Source organism: Silurus aristotelis (genome assembly GCF_946808225.1).
Source record: "Silurus aristotelis genome assembly, chromosome: 11".
Taxonomy (NCBI): domain Eukaryota; kingdom Metazoa; phylum Chordata; class Actinopteri; order Siluriformes; family Siluridae; genus Silurus; species Silurus aristotelis.
In genome coordinates this window covers 6,128,585-6,146,557 of record NC_139584.1, presented here as the reverse complement: position 1 = coordinate 6,146,557, position 17,973 = coordinate 6,128,585, and the positions used below count along the sequence as shown (strand labels likewise).

At 39.1% G+C, this 17,973-nt stretch overlaps 2 protein-coding genes across 4 annotated transcripts; both read left to right on the top strand.

Annotated features, from left to right (window-relative positions):
* The first annotated feature begins 2,305 nt into the window (after nt 1-2,305).
* On the top strand, nt 2,306-7,200 carry asb13b (ankyrin repeat and SOCS box containing 13b). Of its 3 annotated transcripts, none has more exons than XM_083555252.1 (6): nt 2,306-2,418; nt 3,973-4,172; nt 4,256-4,406; nt 5,369-5,503; nt 5,632-5,823; nt 6,863-7,200. In XM_083555252.1, exons 2-6 carry the CDS (start codon nt 4,071-4,073, stop codon nt 7,051-7,053), a joined length of 771 nt encoding a protein of 256 aa, XP_083411378.1. In that variant the 5' UTR covers nt 2,306-2,418; nt 3,973-4,070; the 3' UTR covers nt 7,054-7,200. The 3 variants fall into 3 exon arrangements, with proteins under 3 accessions (XP_083411378.1, XP_083411377.1, XP_083411376.1); XM_083555251.1 differs by having other exon boundaries at nt 2,309-2,505; nt 5,632-5,837; XM_083555250.1 differs by having other exon boundaries at nt 2,311-2,505.
* Nucleotides 7,201-10,282: 3,082 nt separating this feature from the next.
* nras (NRAS proto-oncogene, GTPase) lies at nt 10,283-17,811 on the top strand. The gene is made up of 5 exons (XM_083555256.1): nt 10,283-10,563; nt 12,657-12,786; nt 14,173-14,351; nt 15,995-16,151; nt 16,308-17,811. Exons 2-5 carry the CDS (start codon nt 12,676-12,678, stop codon nt 16,425-16,427), a joined length of 567 nt encoding a protein of 188 aa, XP_083411382.1. The 5' UTR covers nt 10,283-10,563; nt 12,657-12,675; the 3' UTR covers nt 16,428-17,811.
* The last annotated feature ends 162 nt before the right edge of the window (nt 17,812-17,973 follow it).

The window sequence follows — 17,973 nt, the reverse complement described above, 5'->3', positions numbered from 1 at the left end:
AACTTTACAGATATAATGAAGTTATGAAGTTGAAATGTAGTTGGTGAAGTTGGAAGTTAGCGCTTATGGTGAATGTGGCAAGGAAAAAATGATGGTATACCTTAAGTGGAACTGGACTTCCTCATCTGGGTGGCACCAAATGTCCATTATAGTTTCATCATTGTTGCGGTAAATTGTGCAGTAACTTTCTACTGTGGTACACAGGGTGTGAACCAACAGGCATTAATAAAAGGTATAATGGTGTAATGCTTTCTTTTCCGTGCTAATTGTTAAATCTGCACTGTAAAATAAAAGCAGGGAGTTAGCACAGCAGCGGAAAATGGTGCGCTCCTTCGCTGCATTGTTGCCGCAGGAAAAGAATGGGTAAAAGACCTCACATATCATGTGAATGTTATGATATAACTTATATTTTAAACATTTACAGCTGCACAAAGTTAGTTCTAATTATCACTTATGCTACAGCAGCTTCAAGCCTTATAATTTCCCTTTTGAAGATTAAAACACCCAAAATAAACCAGGTTGTCATGTTACTAATTAACCAGAAAGCACAAAGTCCTTTTTCTGCAGTCTCTACTATTGTGTAAATCTTACAGATGGTTACTAAGCGCCATCGCCCCAGTGACACCATCAACGTTTATCATTGTCATTTATTATTCAGGATAAATGGTATATCTGTCATACCACTGTGAAAGATATTACTATATAAACGATTATTATTCGATGGAGTGCATTGAAATAAAACTGTGATTAGTCTTAAAGCCAGCACTATTACCAGAAAAGGGATCAGCTCCCTTTGACCAAACAAACTCACCATCCAGTGGTATAAACATTAACAAATGTTTTTATAATTTACATAAATACAGTACAGTTGAAATGTTTTAGGCAGCGGTGAACAAATGCTGTATTGTAAGAATGCATTGAAACACATTTTAATTGTTTCGACAGTGAGCGAACAAAAGAAAAACCTTAAATAAATTCATATTTGGGGCAACCACCCTTTTGCTTTCAATTTTTACTTTCGCACACTTTGTGCACTTGCAGATTTTAATGATCAATGTTATATGTAGGTTGAAACACAGTCATGAACTGAAACAGCTGGGTAGGATTCTTTAAACTGGTTAAGGAACTGCCAAACACTGCTACTATGGTGAGATGTGGAAGTGTGGAAGACAGAGTCATGTCACAACTCATAAACCATGGCAAGTCTAAGCACAGCAACAAGTCACAAGGTGACTCATGTCAGCATGTGCTGTTCAAGCTATTTTGAAGAAGCACGAAGAAATGGGCAGTGTTGAGCACCGTAGACACAGTGGTCAGCCAAGGAAACATAATGCAGTAGATGAAAGACATACCATGCTTATTTCTCTTTGACATCAGCAAAAAACTGGTGGAAACCGGTGGGCCAGTTACACTCTTGTACTGTCCAGAAAAGTCTGGCCAGAAGTTTGTCTTCATGGAAGAATTGCAGCCAAAAAGTCATACCTCTGATATGGAAAAAAGGTTAAGCGACTTAACTATGCATGAAAACAGAAACTGGGGGCAGAAAAATGGCAGGGCTGGAGAGTGATACAATAACGAGTGTCTGGGGGCAACAGTAAAGAATGGTGGAGGTTTCCTGCAAGTTTGGGGCTGCATTTCTCCATCTGAAGTTCGAGATTTGGTTGGTATGCTGAGGAATACAGGCAGATAGGAGGCGTTTGATTGGCCCCAGATTTATTCTGCAGCAGGACAACAAGCCCAAACATACAGCCAATGTCATTACGAACTTGTTTTAGTGTAGAGAAGAACAAGTCCTACAAGTAATAGTTTCTGCACCAACAGAGTCCTGATCTCAACGTCATGAAGTCTGTCAGAGACAACATGAAGAGACAGAAGGATGTGATGCAGCCTACATTCACAGAAGATCTCTGGTGAGTTCTCCAAGATGTTTGGAACAATCTACCCTGCCAGGTTCCTTCAAAAACTGTGTGCAAGTACACATAGAAGATTTGATGCTGTTTTATAGGCAAAAGGTGGTCACACCAAATATTGATTTTATTTGGATTTCTTTTCTGTTCATTTACTCTTCGTTTTATTTATTTATTTACACCTGCCCTAAACCTTTGTTCAGCAGGGACAGAGAGTATAAAATATATGAACAGGCACTTCCTAAACCGGAAACTGACTTGTGCTTTCTTTTTTATATATAAATTATAAATGTAAAATATATTTCTTTAGCACTATATCCTATAAAACGTAGCATCGCAATGACATTAAAGTGTGCATTTGACATTTTGCAGGCTTGTCACTAGGGTGCCTTTACTTAGTTACTCCAGAGCACTAGACCGGAAGTAGGAAGTGCTCATTGCAAACAGTCCTCCGAGAATGTGAACCAGAAACCAGGGGAGTTTAGCTAGATACCTTTCTTTTTGTGCTGCTGTAAGTGGAGCTTATTTAAACACATTTTTCTAGAATGAAAAGAAAAAATGGACATGCACACACGCCCAACGCTATTTAGTGAAATCGGTAAGGTCATCAACTAGGAAACTGGTTGCTAATTAGAACAAATAATAAGATCAAATGCATGCTCATATCGCAATAAAAATCAATAACACACTTTTCGATGTAACCATAATAAACAGGTTACATCGAAAAGTGTGATATTGATTTTTAAATCTTGTAAATCTGGTTCCATTTCTGTATGTTGCCGACCGGACAGTTTAGAGAAGAGCACCGGTTGTTGGATGGGTATTATTTTCAATGTAGAAGAAAAGGAGTTGATGTTTTCTGTCTTGTTCTTGAAAACATTACCGAACCATTTATAAATTATACAATATAATAATAAACTATCAAATTTCACAAGGCTCTGTTATTCCACTTTATAAAGGAAATACTCTGTATTGACCATGTTCATGGAGTATAGTGTTGTATATACACCTTGCTTGGTTTTGCGTTGTTCCAATTTACCGATCCATCCATTAATCCACTCACCCATTCATCCTTTCACCAACTTACCCATGTATTTATCCAACCCATTTATCCACTCACCTACAGCATTCATCCACACATCCATCCTACCCATTTGTCCATTTACCCATTAATTCTTTCACAAACTCACCATGCATCCTTCCACCCATCCATCCTATCCATTTACCTACTCACCTATAGTATCCATCCTTTACATCCATTCTATACATTTATCCACCCACCTATCCATCCTATACATCTGTCCATTTATTCACTCACCAATTCATCATATCCATCCATCCACTCATCCATCCGATCTATTAATCCGTCCATTCATTTATTTACCCACCCATCCATCTATTTACCGACTCACTCATGAATCCATTCATCCCTCCTATCAACTAATCCATATATCCCCTCACCAATCCATCCTATCCATTTACTCACCCATCCATCCAATCCATTCACCAACACACCAATGCATCCATCCACCCATCCTATTTATTTATCCATCTTCTTATCCATCCTATTTATCCATCCAATTTATTTATTTATTCACCCACCCACCCATCCATCCAATTACCTATCCATCCATATTATACATCCTTTTATCTATCCAACCATGCACACATCCATCTATCCATTCATTAATCACTTTTGACTGTTGAAAATCTCTATTTTTTCCAATATGTCTCCTTATTCAAAACATCAGCTTGTCTATCATACATTTTCTTTATTTTTAAATTTACTGTTACGTATTACATATATATTAACATATTAGAGCCTGTCTGTGTTGGGCTACAAGTGCACTTGTTTATGTATCTCACAGCTCTTTGATAAAGTTAACACTGTAACTGTAAACGGTATCTGTTATGTGCCATGCATAAATGTGCTGAAACGATCATGATATATAAAAAAAATGTACCACTTCACTTTGTGTTTTGCCCATCCAGCTATACTGGATCATTTATAACTGCTACATGTCTAATCATATAAATTATTTATACATTTCTTTTGTGTGTTTAGCACATGGCCTGGGCTTCTGGACGGACCGATCAGAAGTCCACGAAGCAGCCGCTCATGGTCGAGCAGCAGAACTTCAGCAGCTCATTAAAAATGGAGCGATGGTCAACATCGTGGCTGTGGACTCCATAACGCCGCTGCACGAGGCTTGTATTCAAGGCCAAACACAGTGCGTCCAGCTGCTCCTGGAGGCTGGAGCTCATGTAGGCTTTAGTTAATATTGGACATGTAAAGAATGGTGATGTTTGACAAATTCGCTTAGTCTGTTTGTTGACTCGTTTTCAAGGTGAACGCCCGTAACATAGACGGGAGCACGCCGTTATGTGATGCTTGTGCAGCTGGAAATCTAGAGTGTGTGAAGCTGTTGTTGGAGTACGGCGCCACAGTAAACCCTCCTCTCTTCACATTCTCTCCCCTTCATGAAGCCTGTATGGGGGGTAAGAGATTATCATCTAGACAAGTTACACAGGGTCTCGAGGAACATTCAAAATGTAGACTTTTGTGTGATGATAAGAAGTGCTTTCATGCGAATTGTTGTTTAATTCCACTCAGTACACACTGCGTTGGTAAATTCTTTGATTCTGATTGGTCAGCTTGGACAGTAGTGTCAGATTAAAATCACAGACTTCTATTCATCATGTCAAGTCAAGAAGCTTTTATTGTCATTTTAACCATATATATAGCTGATGCAGTACACAGTAAATTGAAACACCGTTCCTCCTGAACCCTGGTGCTACATACAACAATCACAGACAACAGAAAACACAGGGCTAAGGACTAGTGTCCTCACCACATAAAGTGCATGTGTGCAACCTGGTACAAACAGTGCAAAGACAAAACAAACCAGTGCAAGACAACACAAGTGATGTAATGTGAGTGGTACTGAAGACATGGGTGTGCGAAGTGAGTACGAGTGTGTGTTGAGTCCGGGTTATACAGATCAGTCACACAGTTGTCTGTGTGTGTGTGTGTGTGTGTGTGTGTGTGTGTGTGTGTGTGTGTGTGTGTGTGTGTGTGTGTGTGTGTGTGTGTGTGTGTGTGTGTGTGTGTGTGTGAGAGAGAGTTCAGTTCTGTGTTGAGAAGCCTGATGACTTGAGGGAAGAAACATTTCGGTCCGTTTGAATTTAAAAAGAAAAGCTTTGACACATATGTATATTTCATTAACTAGAAATTGATAAAAGTATGACATTTTAGATTAAATCATCAATAAAAAAAAGAAGAAGGAAAATAATGAACTGCATGATTGTATCAGTGACTCATCTTTATTGATTTTTTAAAACAGTATTCCCTGTTGTGTTTTATTCCTCAGATGTTTAATAGGCTTTTATCTGTGGGGATTTGTATAGCATTTACAGCAAATAGTGTGTTTGTAGTGTAAATATTGTTTTTTATATACCAGGTAACATCGAGTGTGTGCGGCTTATGATAGCCAAAGGAGCACTGATGGAGGCTCATGACTGCCACTTTGGGACTCCTCTTCACGTGGCTTGTGCTCGGCAGCATCTAGAATGTGTCAGGGTTCTACTAAATGCAGGTGAAGGCTTTGCTTCAAGAGACTGAGCTGGTAGAATTATTTACTTTGTTCAATGATCTCCTTCCTATGTATGATTCACATGTGTTTTTTTTTTTGTTTTTTTGTTTTTTTATAAATCTAATCTAAAGGTGCAAATGTAAATGCTGCAAAGATTCATGAGACGGCCCTTCACCATGCCGCTAAAGCAAACGATCTGGAGATGATCGAGCTGTTGGTCGAGTTTGGGGGTAAAGTGTTCGCCAGAGATAACCTCGGGAAAAAGCCCATCCATTACTGTAGCCCTGGCTCGGCTGCAGCCCTCTGCCTCAACTTCTACGAAAGTATGTTTTATTTCGTGTTTTAGGTAATTTTTTTATTTGTTGTGTTGCAGCCTGATACTACAATCATTCAGATTGGTTTTGTTTATGAATCTGCGATCAGTACCCCTATAATGCCAGAGGGGAAACAGAATTCTTTTTAAAATGAAAAAAACTGAAATCTCACGTGTACATAAGCATTTAGACGCTTTGCAACAACACTTTTCTGGCTGAGATGTTTCTACACCTTGTTGACCTGTGGAAAGGTTTATTGATTTGACATGATTTGGAAATGCACACACCTATCTACACAAGGGCATATCAGATTAAAAACCAAGGCATGAGGTCAAAGGAACTGCCTGCAGAGCTCAGAGACAGGATTGATGCATGGCCCAGATCTGGGGAAGGCTACAAAAAAGTGCTTCTGCGCTGAAGAGCACAGAAGCCTCCATAATTCTCAAATGGAAAAATTGTGGCACAAGCGGGATCCTTCCAAGAGCTAGTCGCCCAGACAATCTGAGCAATTGGGGAAAAGGGCCTTATTAAGAGAGGTGTCCAAGAACCCAGTGGTCACTCTGACTGAGCTTTAAATACCGTGAGTGGAGATCTGGCACTGAAGCCCCCAACCGAATTTGGGCTTTATGGCAGAGTGGTTAAACAGAAGCCTCTCCTAAAAGCAAAACCAATAAAAGCTTGCTTTGAGATGCTTGGAGAGGCACCTGAAGGACTCTCAGAATTTGTGGAACAAGATTCTCTGGTGTGATGAAACCAAGATTGAATTGTTGAGCCTCAATTCTAAACGTTATGTTTTGATGAAATTAGAAAAACAACAGTTTTTGAGAAACTGAGTAAAGACCAGCTCAGTCTGAAATACCACAGTGTGCAAATATAGAAGTGCAGAGAAATGAGGTAAAAATGTCCAGTGACCATCAGGTGACTATATACTATATATACTATAGAGCATACTGTGCAAAAAGCAAGATTTGGACATTCTGGAACGAATGAAGTTCGACTTGCAGTGTCAACAATACAGTAAAATTCAGTTTCGTGTGTGTTTGTGTAGCGGAGCCGCCCAGTCTACAGCAGTTATGCAGGGTTGCACTCAGAAGTATTTTGGGAAAACGGGTGCTGGAGGCGGTGCCACGGCTGGGTCTGCCCAATCGGATGATCTGCTACCTCACTTATACGCCCACTCCGTTACCTGAGCTCCTGCCCTGCACGTACACCGATACCAGCCATGCGCCTGGAGAGTAAGGACAACTGTACAATTACTCATGTCTGGAAATACATCTTGTTGTTATTTATTATTATTATATAACAGAGACTCTTATTCCATTTATCTCTCTATCAATGCCACACATTCTCTCCATCCAGCTTTTTATCAATCTGCGAGTAACACACACACACACACACACACACACACACACACACACTCTATCTTTCCTACTTAGGATGCCCTATCCATCTATCTATTTCCGTCACGCTCTCAGTCCATCTGACTTTCTACTTTCTACTTGTATCACTCTATTTGCCATCTGTCTTTCAACCAGTAACTGTCTATAAGCTCTACCCTTTTCTTTTTTTCTACCTTTCAACTTCATACTAACTTCAAGCTTATGAGATAACTCTCAGACTGGCTTTGTTAAACCAATATCAAGGTTTGTTATGGCAAATTATACCTGTGGTTGAAACAGCGTATACATACACTATATGGACAAAAGTTTGTGGACACCTGGTCATAAGAATTATATTTGTTTTTTGAACATCCCGTTTTTCAACCTCTACTTTTCTAGGAAGATGTTCCACTAGATTTTGGAGTGTGCTTGTAGAGATTTGTGATCACCTAGGGTGCAGTCAGAGTTCTCATTCATCCCAAAGGTGTTCATGTAAAGCATATCTTCATGGAGCTCTATTTGTGTATCGTCACGCTGGAACAGGTTTGGGCCTCCTAGTGTACGTAAAGGGAAATGTTTAATCTACCCCCCCCCCCCCCACCCACCCAACACGTCCTAAGCAATTGTACGTCTCCAAATATGCGACAACAGTTTGAAGATGAACCACATATGGCTCTAAATAGCAAAACTTCCCCAGCCAAAAAAGTACAATCCCGTGTTTCGATTTCATTTCTGTGCAGCATTTACGTGTAAGATATATTTTTATTGTCATCACTATAAAATGTAGTGTATATTGTAAATTGTATATTTGTACTTCATGTAGATTCCTTCGTTGTACATATTCTGTTTAAATGGCTGAAACTTTCTAAAATATAACGCTGTGTTTGTTTCAAAGTTTTAACTTTTTTTTTTATGTATATATATATTTTTTTAACAAGTCCAAGACTGTCACTGATGCCCCATATCGCTAAACTGGCATTGGGGAAAAAAACATTTTCTGTTTTTAAAATTGGTAATACTGGTCAATTTCAACACGATGCAGCTTCTTGAATAAATCCATGGACTCGGTTTTAAAGGTGACATTTCTGCAGAAAGTCGTAAACTGAGCAGAGAGAAAGAGACAATAAATGACGAGTCGAAAAGGCTTTTATTATCATTTCAACCATATACAGTGTAGTACACAATGAAAAGACCCCCAGGACCAAGGTCATGGACATTCACATGGTCCAGTCCTGCTCATAACATTATGACCACCTGTATATAATTGTGTTGGTCCCCCATTTGCTGCTAAAACAGTTATGACTCATCAAGTATTAACAGCATTCAATTCTTTAGCAATCTGAGCTACAGGAGCTTGTCTGTTGGATCGGACCACATGTCCAGCCTTTACTTCCCATTTGCATCATTGAGTCTTAATCACCCATGACCCTGTCACTGGTTCACCACTGTTCCTTCCTTGGAGCACTTTTGATAGATACTGAACACTGCAGACCAGAAACATCCCACAAGAGCTGCAGTTCTGGAGATGCTCTGACCCGGTCATCTAGACGTCACAATTTGGCCCTCGTCAAACTTAAGTACTTGCACTCGCCCATTTTTCCTGCTTTCAACACGTCAACTTTGCGGACAAAATGTTTACTTGCTGCCTGATAATTATATCCACCTACTAACAGGTGCCATGATGAAGAAATAATCAGTGTTACTTCACCAGTCATATTATAATGTTATGCCTGATATATATATTGTATATATATGTTTATATATGTTGATATATATGTTTATATATATATATATATATATATATATATATATATATATATATATATATATATATATATACAGTATCCCACAAAAGTAAGTACATCCCTCACATTTCAGCAACCGTTTTAGTATATTATCTCAAGGGGACAATACTTTAGTCATGAAACTTGTACTCAAAGCACCAAATTGTAACTGCTCTAATACACAAGATACGCAAATTTGTATGGTCCTGTCAAGCAGACAAAAAACATAAACCTTATGAATAGGACATGTGGCTTTGCATGGTTACACAACATGCAGCTGTTATCACTTAGGGTGTACTTACTTTTGTTGCCAGCTGTTTCAACAATAATGGCTGTATGTTGAGTTCATTTAAGAGGACAGTAAATCTGTATTCCTATACAAACTGCACACTGACTACTTTAAAGTATATCCAAGTGTTATTTATATAGGATTGTCCCTTGAGAAGAAATATGGTTGTGAAATGTCATATATACTCAACAAGATTGATTAGTAAATGTGTAATATTCAACTTTTTTGTTCACTTGTAGAAATATCTTAAAAAAGAATACCTCAGGAAACGTTGAGAAAACAGGAAACTGGACCACAATGTTTGTGTATGAATGCACCTGTTGTCAATCTAAAAAGTAGTGGAGAAGTGGTAGCTCAGTGGTTAAGGCTCTGGGTTACTGATTGGAGGGTTGGGGGCCCAAGCCACACAATCATTTAAGTCGCCACCCTTGGGCCCATAAGCAAGATCCTTAACCCCCCTGTGCTGTAATGTATATTTGACAAGTAAAAATCATTGTATAAACACTCTGTGGACCACCGTAGATCCTGGAGCTGGAGTTTCATCAACAAGGGTGTGAAAGTTGACACTGCAAAACTATTGGAGATCTAAACATGAAGGGGGAAAAAACCCTTTTTGCACCTTTAAAGAGTGTGATACCTCTGTTTTTGTGTATTTTTTTTCATATTTCAATAGTGTTTTTTTTTTTTTTATTGATTTATTGGTATTAATCAATGGCCTTAATAATTAGAAGAGAAAGAACGTCATCCTCCAGCAAGACAGACGGCAGTCTTCCTTAAATCTACGTTAAATGAAACCATTACTGTGGTTTGAATCGCCGAATAAGAAGTAAGAGCTCCACACTACCAGGAAGTACAGCCCTACACTGAAGAGATCCGGCCTATGTATTTACCACCTGTATTGCAATATTAGTCCCGCCTTCTGTTTTATGATTGGCAAATGTGAAGTCATTTTCTATATTCTGATTAGCCAATGTTTTCACGGGCGACAGGTCTGGACTCTGGACCAATCATAATGAGGGAGGCGGGGTTTAATGAATATGGGTGTGAAAGACAAACGCTGCTAATTCTGCGAGAAAGCTGAGCAGCCAACTTAGAAACGAACTTATTATTTCTTTTATAGATCAGTACATTTGTAGGTTTTTTTTGGCGTTGAGAGTGAATTTGTTGTGTTTTCCATATTGCCGCTACAAAGTCCTGGTAGTTAAATGGATAAACATGATTCTATGTAGAAAAATTAAGTAATTAGCATTCAGAAGCTAGCTCACAACCGGGAGTGGGAGATCTGCAGCTACACTGGGTGAGTTGCCTTCAGGATGATTTTATGTTACGTTCTAAATAGGTAGTTTATAATTTCAGGAGACCTCGTTTTTATTAAATTCGGACTTTTTAATTCGATTATAAATGAGCGAACGTGGTCCAGACGATTAGCTAGTGAGTCACCTGAATCGGTTCTTTGGCCTTTGGTTTGCAGTGGGGGACTTACTTCATGTACTTCCTTTCATTCATCCGCAAAATGGCATTTTAAACTAACGTTCTGAGAAGTTTTTTTTTTTTTTTTTTTTTTTTCTTTCAACAAAAAAATAAAGACTAGTAATTAAGTCATCGTATCTTAGCGTGAGTCGACTACACCCTCTGTGGAGTCGATTCTTAGCCATAAAAGTGAGACTGTATCATATTTCGAAATAGATTTTCCGTTTATTTTAAAACCTAAGCCAAATGCACGTTTTATACATAAAAAAATGAAAATAAAAACATATCAGAAAGTCGTACATGATGTATAATTTTGTAGTTGCCTACCCATAAGAGTTCGGTTCATTTAGCCTTCACCATCTCTCTAAGCAAAATTAAAATGGCAGCCGTTCCTCAGGGAATAAATTGCACCATATTCAAAGTGTAAACATATTTAGCTCCATTGGTATTCGTTCTGTTTCTTATGTTAGTTTGTGATATGTTTTCCTGTTGTGTGGTTTTGTTTTGGGGTAGTGACGCTGCGTGGAGTCGACTCGAGTCGATTCTGAGCACGTGGACTCGGAATCGGAGTCGATTCCTTATTGCTGTGTGGTTCAGTTGAGGCAGAGGGAAATTAACCTCTCATGGCTGCCACATAGCAGGTTTTTTTTCCCTTATTCAACAAAAATGTCCACCATTAGATGCAGGGAAAAATGCATACAAATGCATTTGCATTTATAGCAATTAGACGCCCTTATCCAGAGTGGCTTACACCTGAGCATTTAGGGTTAAGGGCCATGTTCAGGGGCCCAGCAGTGGCAGCTTAGTTGTGCTGGGACAGCAGAAAAATATGTATATCCCAGTGTTACTTCTGATTCTTGTCTTGGTGAATGTAACATGGGAATAGCACTGAATACGTTTTGGAAATCATCCCACCCAAGATATAAAGCCATTACGAAAGACCCTTTTATTATATTTTCTATAATCCATTCATGCATTACGAAAGTTTGCTGGCTTTCAATTTGGGTGAAACTGGAATGAAATTCTAGCCTTATCTGATCCTCTGGTCTGGTTTGCCAACTACAGTTTCGGTTTCCTGTTGGTGAAGAATACAAATAAAGTGGATAGAGATAAAGAAATCTGAATGGAGAGAGAGATTGATATCGTAATGAATGAATATATACAAAAAGAGATGAATAGAATGATATGGGTAAAGATGGACATGAGGCTGAGTGGGTTTCAGCATTTGGATGGGTGGCTAGAGATCTAGTTGGGAGATGGAAGGATCGAGATGAATGAGTGAATTAACAGAAATTATGAATCGGTGGAGGTGGATGGTTTGAGGTACTGATGGATATAAAGGTGACTGAAAAGATGACCGCCAGATGGAGAGTAGATGATACTTTACGGTCATGTTCGCTGGGATGGTTTAGTGTTGGTGTGTGTAATGTAATCCGGTACGACCCCGAGCAAGCACTTTTACTGCTCAGCACGTTTGGTTTGCAGCTCATGAGAATGCTCCCATAAAACAGAGTGAAGACCACCAGCATTTTTTCCTCACTTTTTAGAGTTAAATCTGATATGAAGCAAACGACTAAAGCAGCAGAAAGAACTCCATGATGTAAAATCATCTCCATAACTTTTGCACTATTATATAAAGCTCGTCACGTGTCTCTTTGCAGCCCTTATGTAACGAAGCCATTCCATTTCTTAGTGTGTTGCTATTTTAAATAAATTTCCAGCGCTCAATTTGCAATGCGGATCAGTGCCAGAACCCGCACTCCTCCTCTCACCTTTTTTTTTTTTTTTTTTTTTTTTTTAAATAAACTGCCTGATTCTAAGTGTTTTTTTGACATGTTCGATGGTGTAAGGTGAATAGATTGATTTGTATTTTTGTGTTCAACATGATTCATTGCCAGTTTCGTGTGCTTGTCTGTCCAGGTGAGACGACGGCAGCAGAATGACCGAGTATAAGCTGGTGGTGGTGGGAGCAGGTGGTGTGGGAAAGAGTGCGTTAACCATCCAGCTCATCCAGAATCATTTTGTGGATGAATACGACCCAACAATAGAGGTACTGCAAAGTCACGGAGCAGTGTAAACCGTGAATTTTCCCAACTTAAATGCTATGTGATGCATGTCTGTTAAAGATTTTTAGTCCCCACTGGCTAACGCTCACCTATCAAATGACAGCTTCTAATCCGGGAGGGTGAAGCCTGACCTGAGCTTCATCTGAAACACGTGATTCCGAAAGTGCTATCAGGTCCCTTCAAGTCAAATCAAGAGGCTTTTATTGTCATTTCTACTATACACAGTGGTACACAGTGAAGATGAGGGAACGTTCCACCAGGACCCTGGTGCTACACTTAACATCATAGAGCAACAACACATAACATAAAGCTATGGCAGCAGAATGACCGAGTATGACCGGGTGGTGGTGTAGGGAAGAGTGCGCTAACCATCCAGAATTATTTTGTGGATGAATACAACCCAACAATAGACTAACAATGCACTAACCTGAGCTGATAGATTGGTTAGCGTTATGATGATTGACAGAGTATGGCAAAATGTGTACCTCGTTAAGGGTTTAATGATTCGCTAATCGGTGTGTTTGAAAACCAGTGCTGGACGAAGTACACAAAGCATGTACTCAAGTAACAGTAGATACACTCAATAAAATATGACTCAAGAGTCTCTTTAAACTTTCACTTGAGTAAAAGTACAAAAGTGCATTCAAATTTACTTAAGTATCAAAAGTACTATGATTTATTACGGCTATAATGTTCCTGTTATGATTTTTATCACAAGACACTAATGTGACTCTCAGCACAGCAAACTATTAATAGAACGATATTAATGAGTCAAACACTGATCATTTTAATAGAAATCAATCATAAGTCCCAAAATTTCAGCTACTTAAAATAAATAATAATAAATCATGCAAATCAGGTAAGTAGTGTTGTGGCGAGTTCGAGTCTGGAGTTTCTTTCATCATTCATTCCTCTCATAATGTTCTGCTTGCTGTTAACTGATGCTGAACTGTATGTTGGTGATCAGTAGACGACACCAAGCGCCGATCCAAACCAGTTTAAAACGGAGACCCTGATTGGTCGCTTACTGCAGGTTTGACCAGTTAAGTTTTTATCCTCATGAATAAAAATTTACGATTGATTTTGCAAAATGTAGTTGCGTAAAAAGTGATATTTGACTTTGAAATGTAGGCAAGTTAAAGTCTCTCCAAATGGAAATAATTAGAAGTACATATACAAAAAAGCTTTTTAGGTACAGGAAGAAATTACATTGAGTTCATTACTGTCCACCACTGAGGAAAACTACTCGCAGTGCAGCGTACGAGTCGAGAACCCGTCTATTACATTAGTCCATCGCCAGTCTACACAAACTATAATGCGGTTTTCTGCATTAAGCTGTGAGTTTATTAAATGGCTGCATTTTTGTTCAGGACTCCTACAGGAAGCAGGTGGTGATCGACGGGGAGACGTGCTTGCTGGACATCCTGGACACAGCCGGACAGGAGGAGTACAGCGCCATGAGAGACCAGTACATGAGGACTGGCGAGGGCTTCCTATGCGTGTTTGCTATCAACAACACCAAGTCTTTCGCGGATGTGCATCTGTACCGGTGGGTCAAACTTTTGTGTCAAAATGTAGTATTTATTACAAATGCCTTTGATTAGAGTGGTCTCCATGGTTTCAAGACTAGCTCTGTTTACAAGCAAGTACTTTATTTAGCTACGTTTATACACGTTATCACTAGTGCACAGCAGTGCAGTGCTCCCAGCAGCTCCCTGCCATCTATAGAATATGTCCTGGAAGTCTTCTTTTTAAAGCGTGTCAAGAACCGGGATCTTCGCAGTGGTGTCAAAACGGCAATCTTTGAGCTGGAGCTTCATCTTCGGGAAGAGGGCGAGTTGGACAGGTGCGGAAGTAAGATCATGTTGCTTGGTGAAGGGGTAGCGCACGTGGTCAGAATAGCAGACGTAGTAGCGCACGTGGTCAAAATAGCACCAGTTGCACAGCTCTCTATGTTCATGGGATGATGTCTTTCGGCACACTGACTTATGAAGGTCGGTGCTCCCTGTGACTGTGCGTGCAGCCTTGTGCTGCCATCTGTTGGCAGACATTTTTGATCGCACCATGTATATCCCTGTGATACCTGTTTCACAAGGGTGAAGGGTGTTTTCCTGAATATCTCTCTCGCTACATCTCATCCACTTTCTACCCATCTGCTGAGGTGATCGCTTTATTTCCATCCTCCATTTTTCTTTGTTGTGTAGATTATTTATAATTCCTTTCTTGCCAAATTTGTTCTGTAGTATGGGAATTGTTACAGATTATTCCATTAAGTAATCAGATATGAGGTACTTTTTCTTCATTAAAGAGCGATACTAAATACACGAGAAAATAAGACGGGTCTCTTAAAATCAAGTAATTTGTTTCCTTTTTAGAAAATCTTTCATATTTTTTTTTTGTTGTTGTTGTGGTCTGTGAAAACTAAACCCATTTAGTGCATTTCATTGCCATATATCAAAATGCAAATACAAATGTATAAATAAATAAAAAATCAATTTCAAATTACTTAAAAAAAAAAAAAAAAGGTAAACATGGTACATCCTAAAACTTAGGCATAACATCAAAGGCAAAAATTACTGGACGAGAAGGTAACTTGGAACATCACAATTTATTTTTATAAATTTTTCTGCAACATGAAATTGGAGTTATTGGATAATAAACCCCCTCGTCTCTCTACGTACGTACGCGCGTGTGTGTGTGTGTGTGTGTGTGTGTGATCCCCAATTTTGGAAACTTTGTCATTTTCTTTGGCCTAAATCACCTCTTCGCCACCTGCTGTTTTTTCTTCTTTTCCCATTTTTTCATTCTACAGCATCTTCTGTGTTACCTGTCCAGATCACTCCAGAGTTTAGAGGGCGGTGCGTCAGTAATACTGGTATGTGGGGAAACGCAGTGCTCAGCGTGTAGTTAAATGGTTGAAACGAAACACTGAGGAAGATCATTTGAGATTTGTGCTCATTCAGGTACAAAGGTGTTGATAAGGTACTGATGTAGGAAGGAGGAGACTTGGAACAGGGTTTAGGTTTTAAAGTTCAAGTTCCTTTATTCCTTTCAAGCTTTTTTCCTTGAATCATACCTTCTTTCAGAGTATAAAAGTATAGAATTATTTTTTTTTTTCAAAGCAATGTTACTATCTTTTATTACCTTCCTTATTTGCATACTTTGCTTAAGTAAGTAATTTCTTAATTCCAGGGAGCAAATCAAGCGAGTGAAGGACTCTGATGACGTTCCCATGGTTCTGGTTGGAAACAAATGTGATTTGTCCAGAACCGTCGACACCAAGCAGGCACAGGAACTAGCCAGGAGCTACGGCATTGAATTTGTAGAAACGTCAGCCAAAACTAGACAGGTGAGTAAAAATGGACAGATTTTGTTGGCTACTTGTACAATGTAACTTAGAATTACAAGACCACCAGTATTTGAAAGTAAAAATCAGCTGAATGCACGTCTTTCTCAGAGGTCACTTTTAAGCGCTGATTTTTTATTAATTTTTTATAATGCACAGGGAGTTGAAGATGCTTTTTACACCTTGGTTCGGGAGATCCGTCATTATCGCATGAAGAAACTCAACAGCAGGGAGGACCGGAAACAGGGCTGTCTTGGAGTCTCCTGTGAAGTCATGTGATCAGGAACACCACCGCCTCTCCAGAGATTCCTCGCAAGCTCATTGGCCAGCAGCTAAAAAAACTCGATGCCCACTCACTTGTGACTGAAACCCTTTGTGATGGGGTTCAAATCTTTTTTCACTTTTTAATCTTTTGGCCTGAAATCGACCTCGAAGGTGGAGTTTTCTAGCGTCGTGGCCCGAGCTGGCTGAAAGGGATCATTTCAAACGCGCTCACTGTGTGGACTGTTGTGTTGGCCTGCTGAGATGGACAAGAGGAGCTCGATTCAAGACCTTTGGCCTCTGCGTTTATCTCATTAAGTAATTAAACGATGAAATCTTGCGTCTTTTCCTGTTTAAATTTTACCTGAATATAATCTGTAACTTCAGTACTCAGGAATACTGTGAAGGGTTTTTTTTTTTTGTATCTGTAAACCCATTTCACATTTAGATGCGTCTATATATTCCTGCCCCACTTTTAAAATTATATTTTGTTTTTATTCACACGAGCATTCAAAGTGTTTTAGTCAAAGACACTTTTATAGAAAGAGAACATGTTTATACGTTGCTGCATTGAACGTCTACATTTTGCATAAAACACTGGAACAGCAGCAGCAAAAAAATCTCGATTAACAGGCTTTGTTTCATTTTAACTTGCGTGCCTTATTTGTATCTTATGGTCAGACAGATTTCATATAGAATGGACCTGTGGCTGGACATGGCATCTGTGGGTTTTGGTTGTTTTTTTTTTTTTGAAGGGGGGGGGGGGGGGGTCGGTCATGCAATTTAGTGCCTTTTTAATTTATCTGGGGTTTTGTTTTGTTTTTGTTTTGTTTGTTTTTTTTGGGGGGGGGGTGTTCTTTGATGACAAATAAGTTGCAGACTAAGTTAGGGGTTTGGTATTCAGTGTTTAGAAAGAGGAGGTCGTGGACTGGCTGTTATGCGCCCGCTGTGTTTCTGTTTGTGTTTAAATTTGGCCAAAAGTATGTGCTGCCTTTTAGTTTTCCCACAAGACATACTTTTTTTTATTCTAAGAACATGATCCTCATTTTGTTCTCAGATTGTGGTGCCAGTCATTTCTTTCTATAAAGACAGAACTCCATCTGATTTCCTGGTGCTAAACAACTGTTTTATTCTTGGGGGCGGGGCTTCAGGGGGAAAGCATTTCAGCCAGAACTTTTATCTTCCCCAAATGGATTTCTTGTTTACTGGAATTATTTTCTTAGCCTTTGCTGATGCTTACTCTTTGATTTATTTTTCCCATCATGGCTTTAATCAAGAAATCTATAAATGAACATTTTATGTCACAACTATGACTGTTTTAAATTGTTTAAAAGATGTTTCATGTACATCATACTCGTTTCATAGTAAATTAATTGTAAACGCCGGTCAGCGCTAATCAATTGTCTTGTGGTTTTTGGGGGGTTTTTTTGTGTTTGTGTATTTTTTTTATTTTTTCCCCACGGTAGTTTTTTATTTAATTTTTTATATATAATATACAAAACGTTGGTCTCTCCCTTCTCCCGTGTCTGGCCGTGCTCGTCAGGCGAGCCTAAAATAGAGTTTG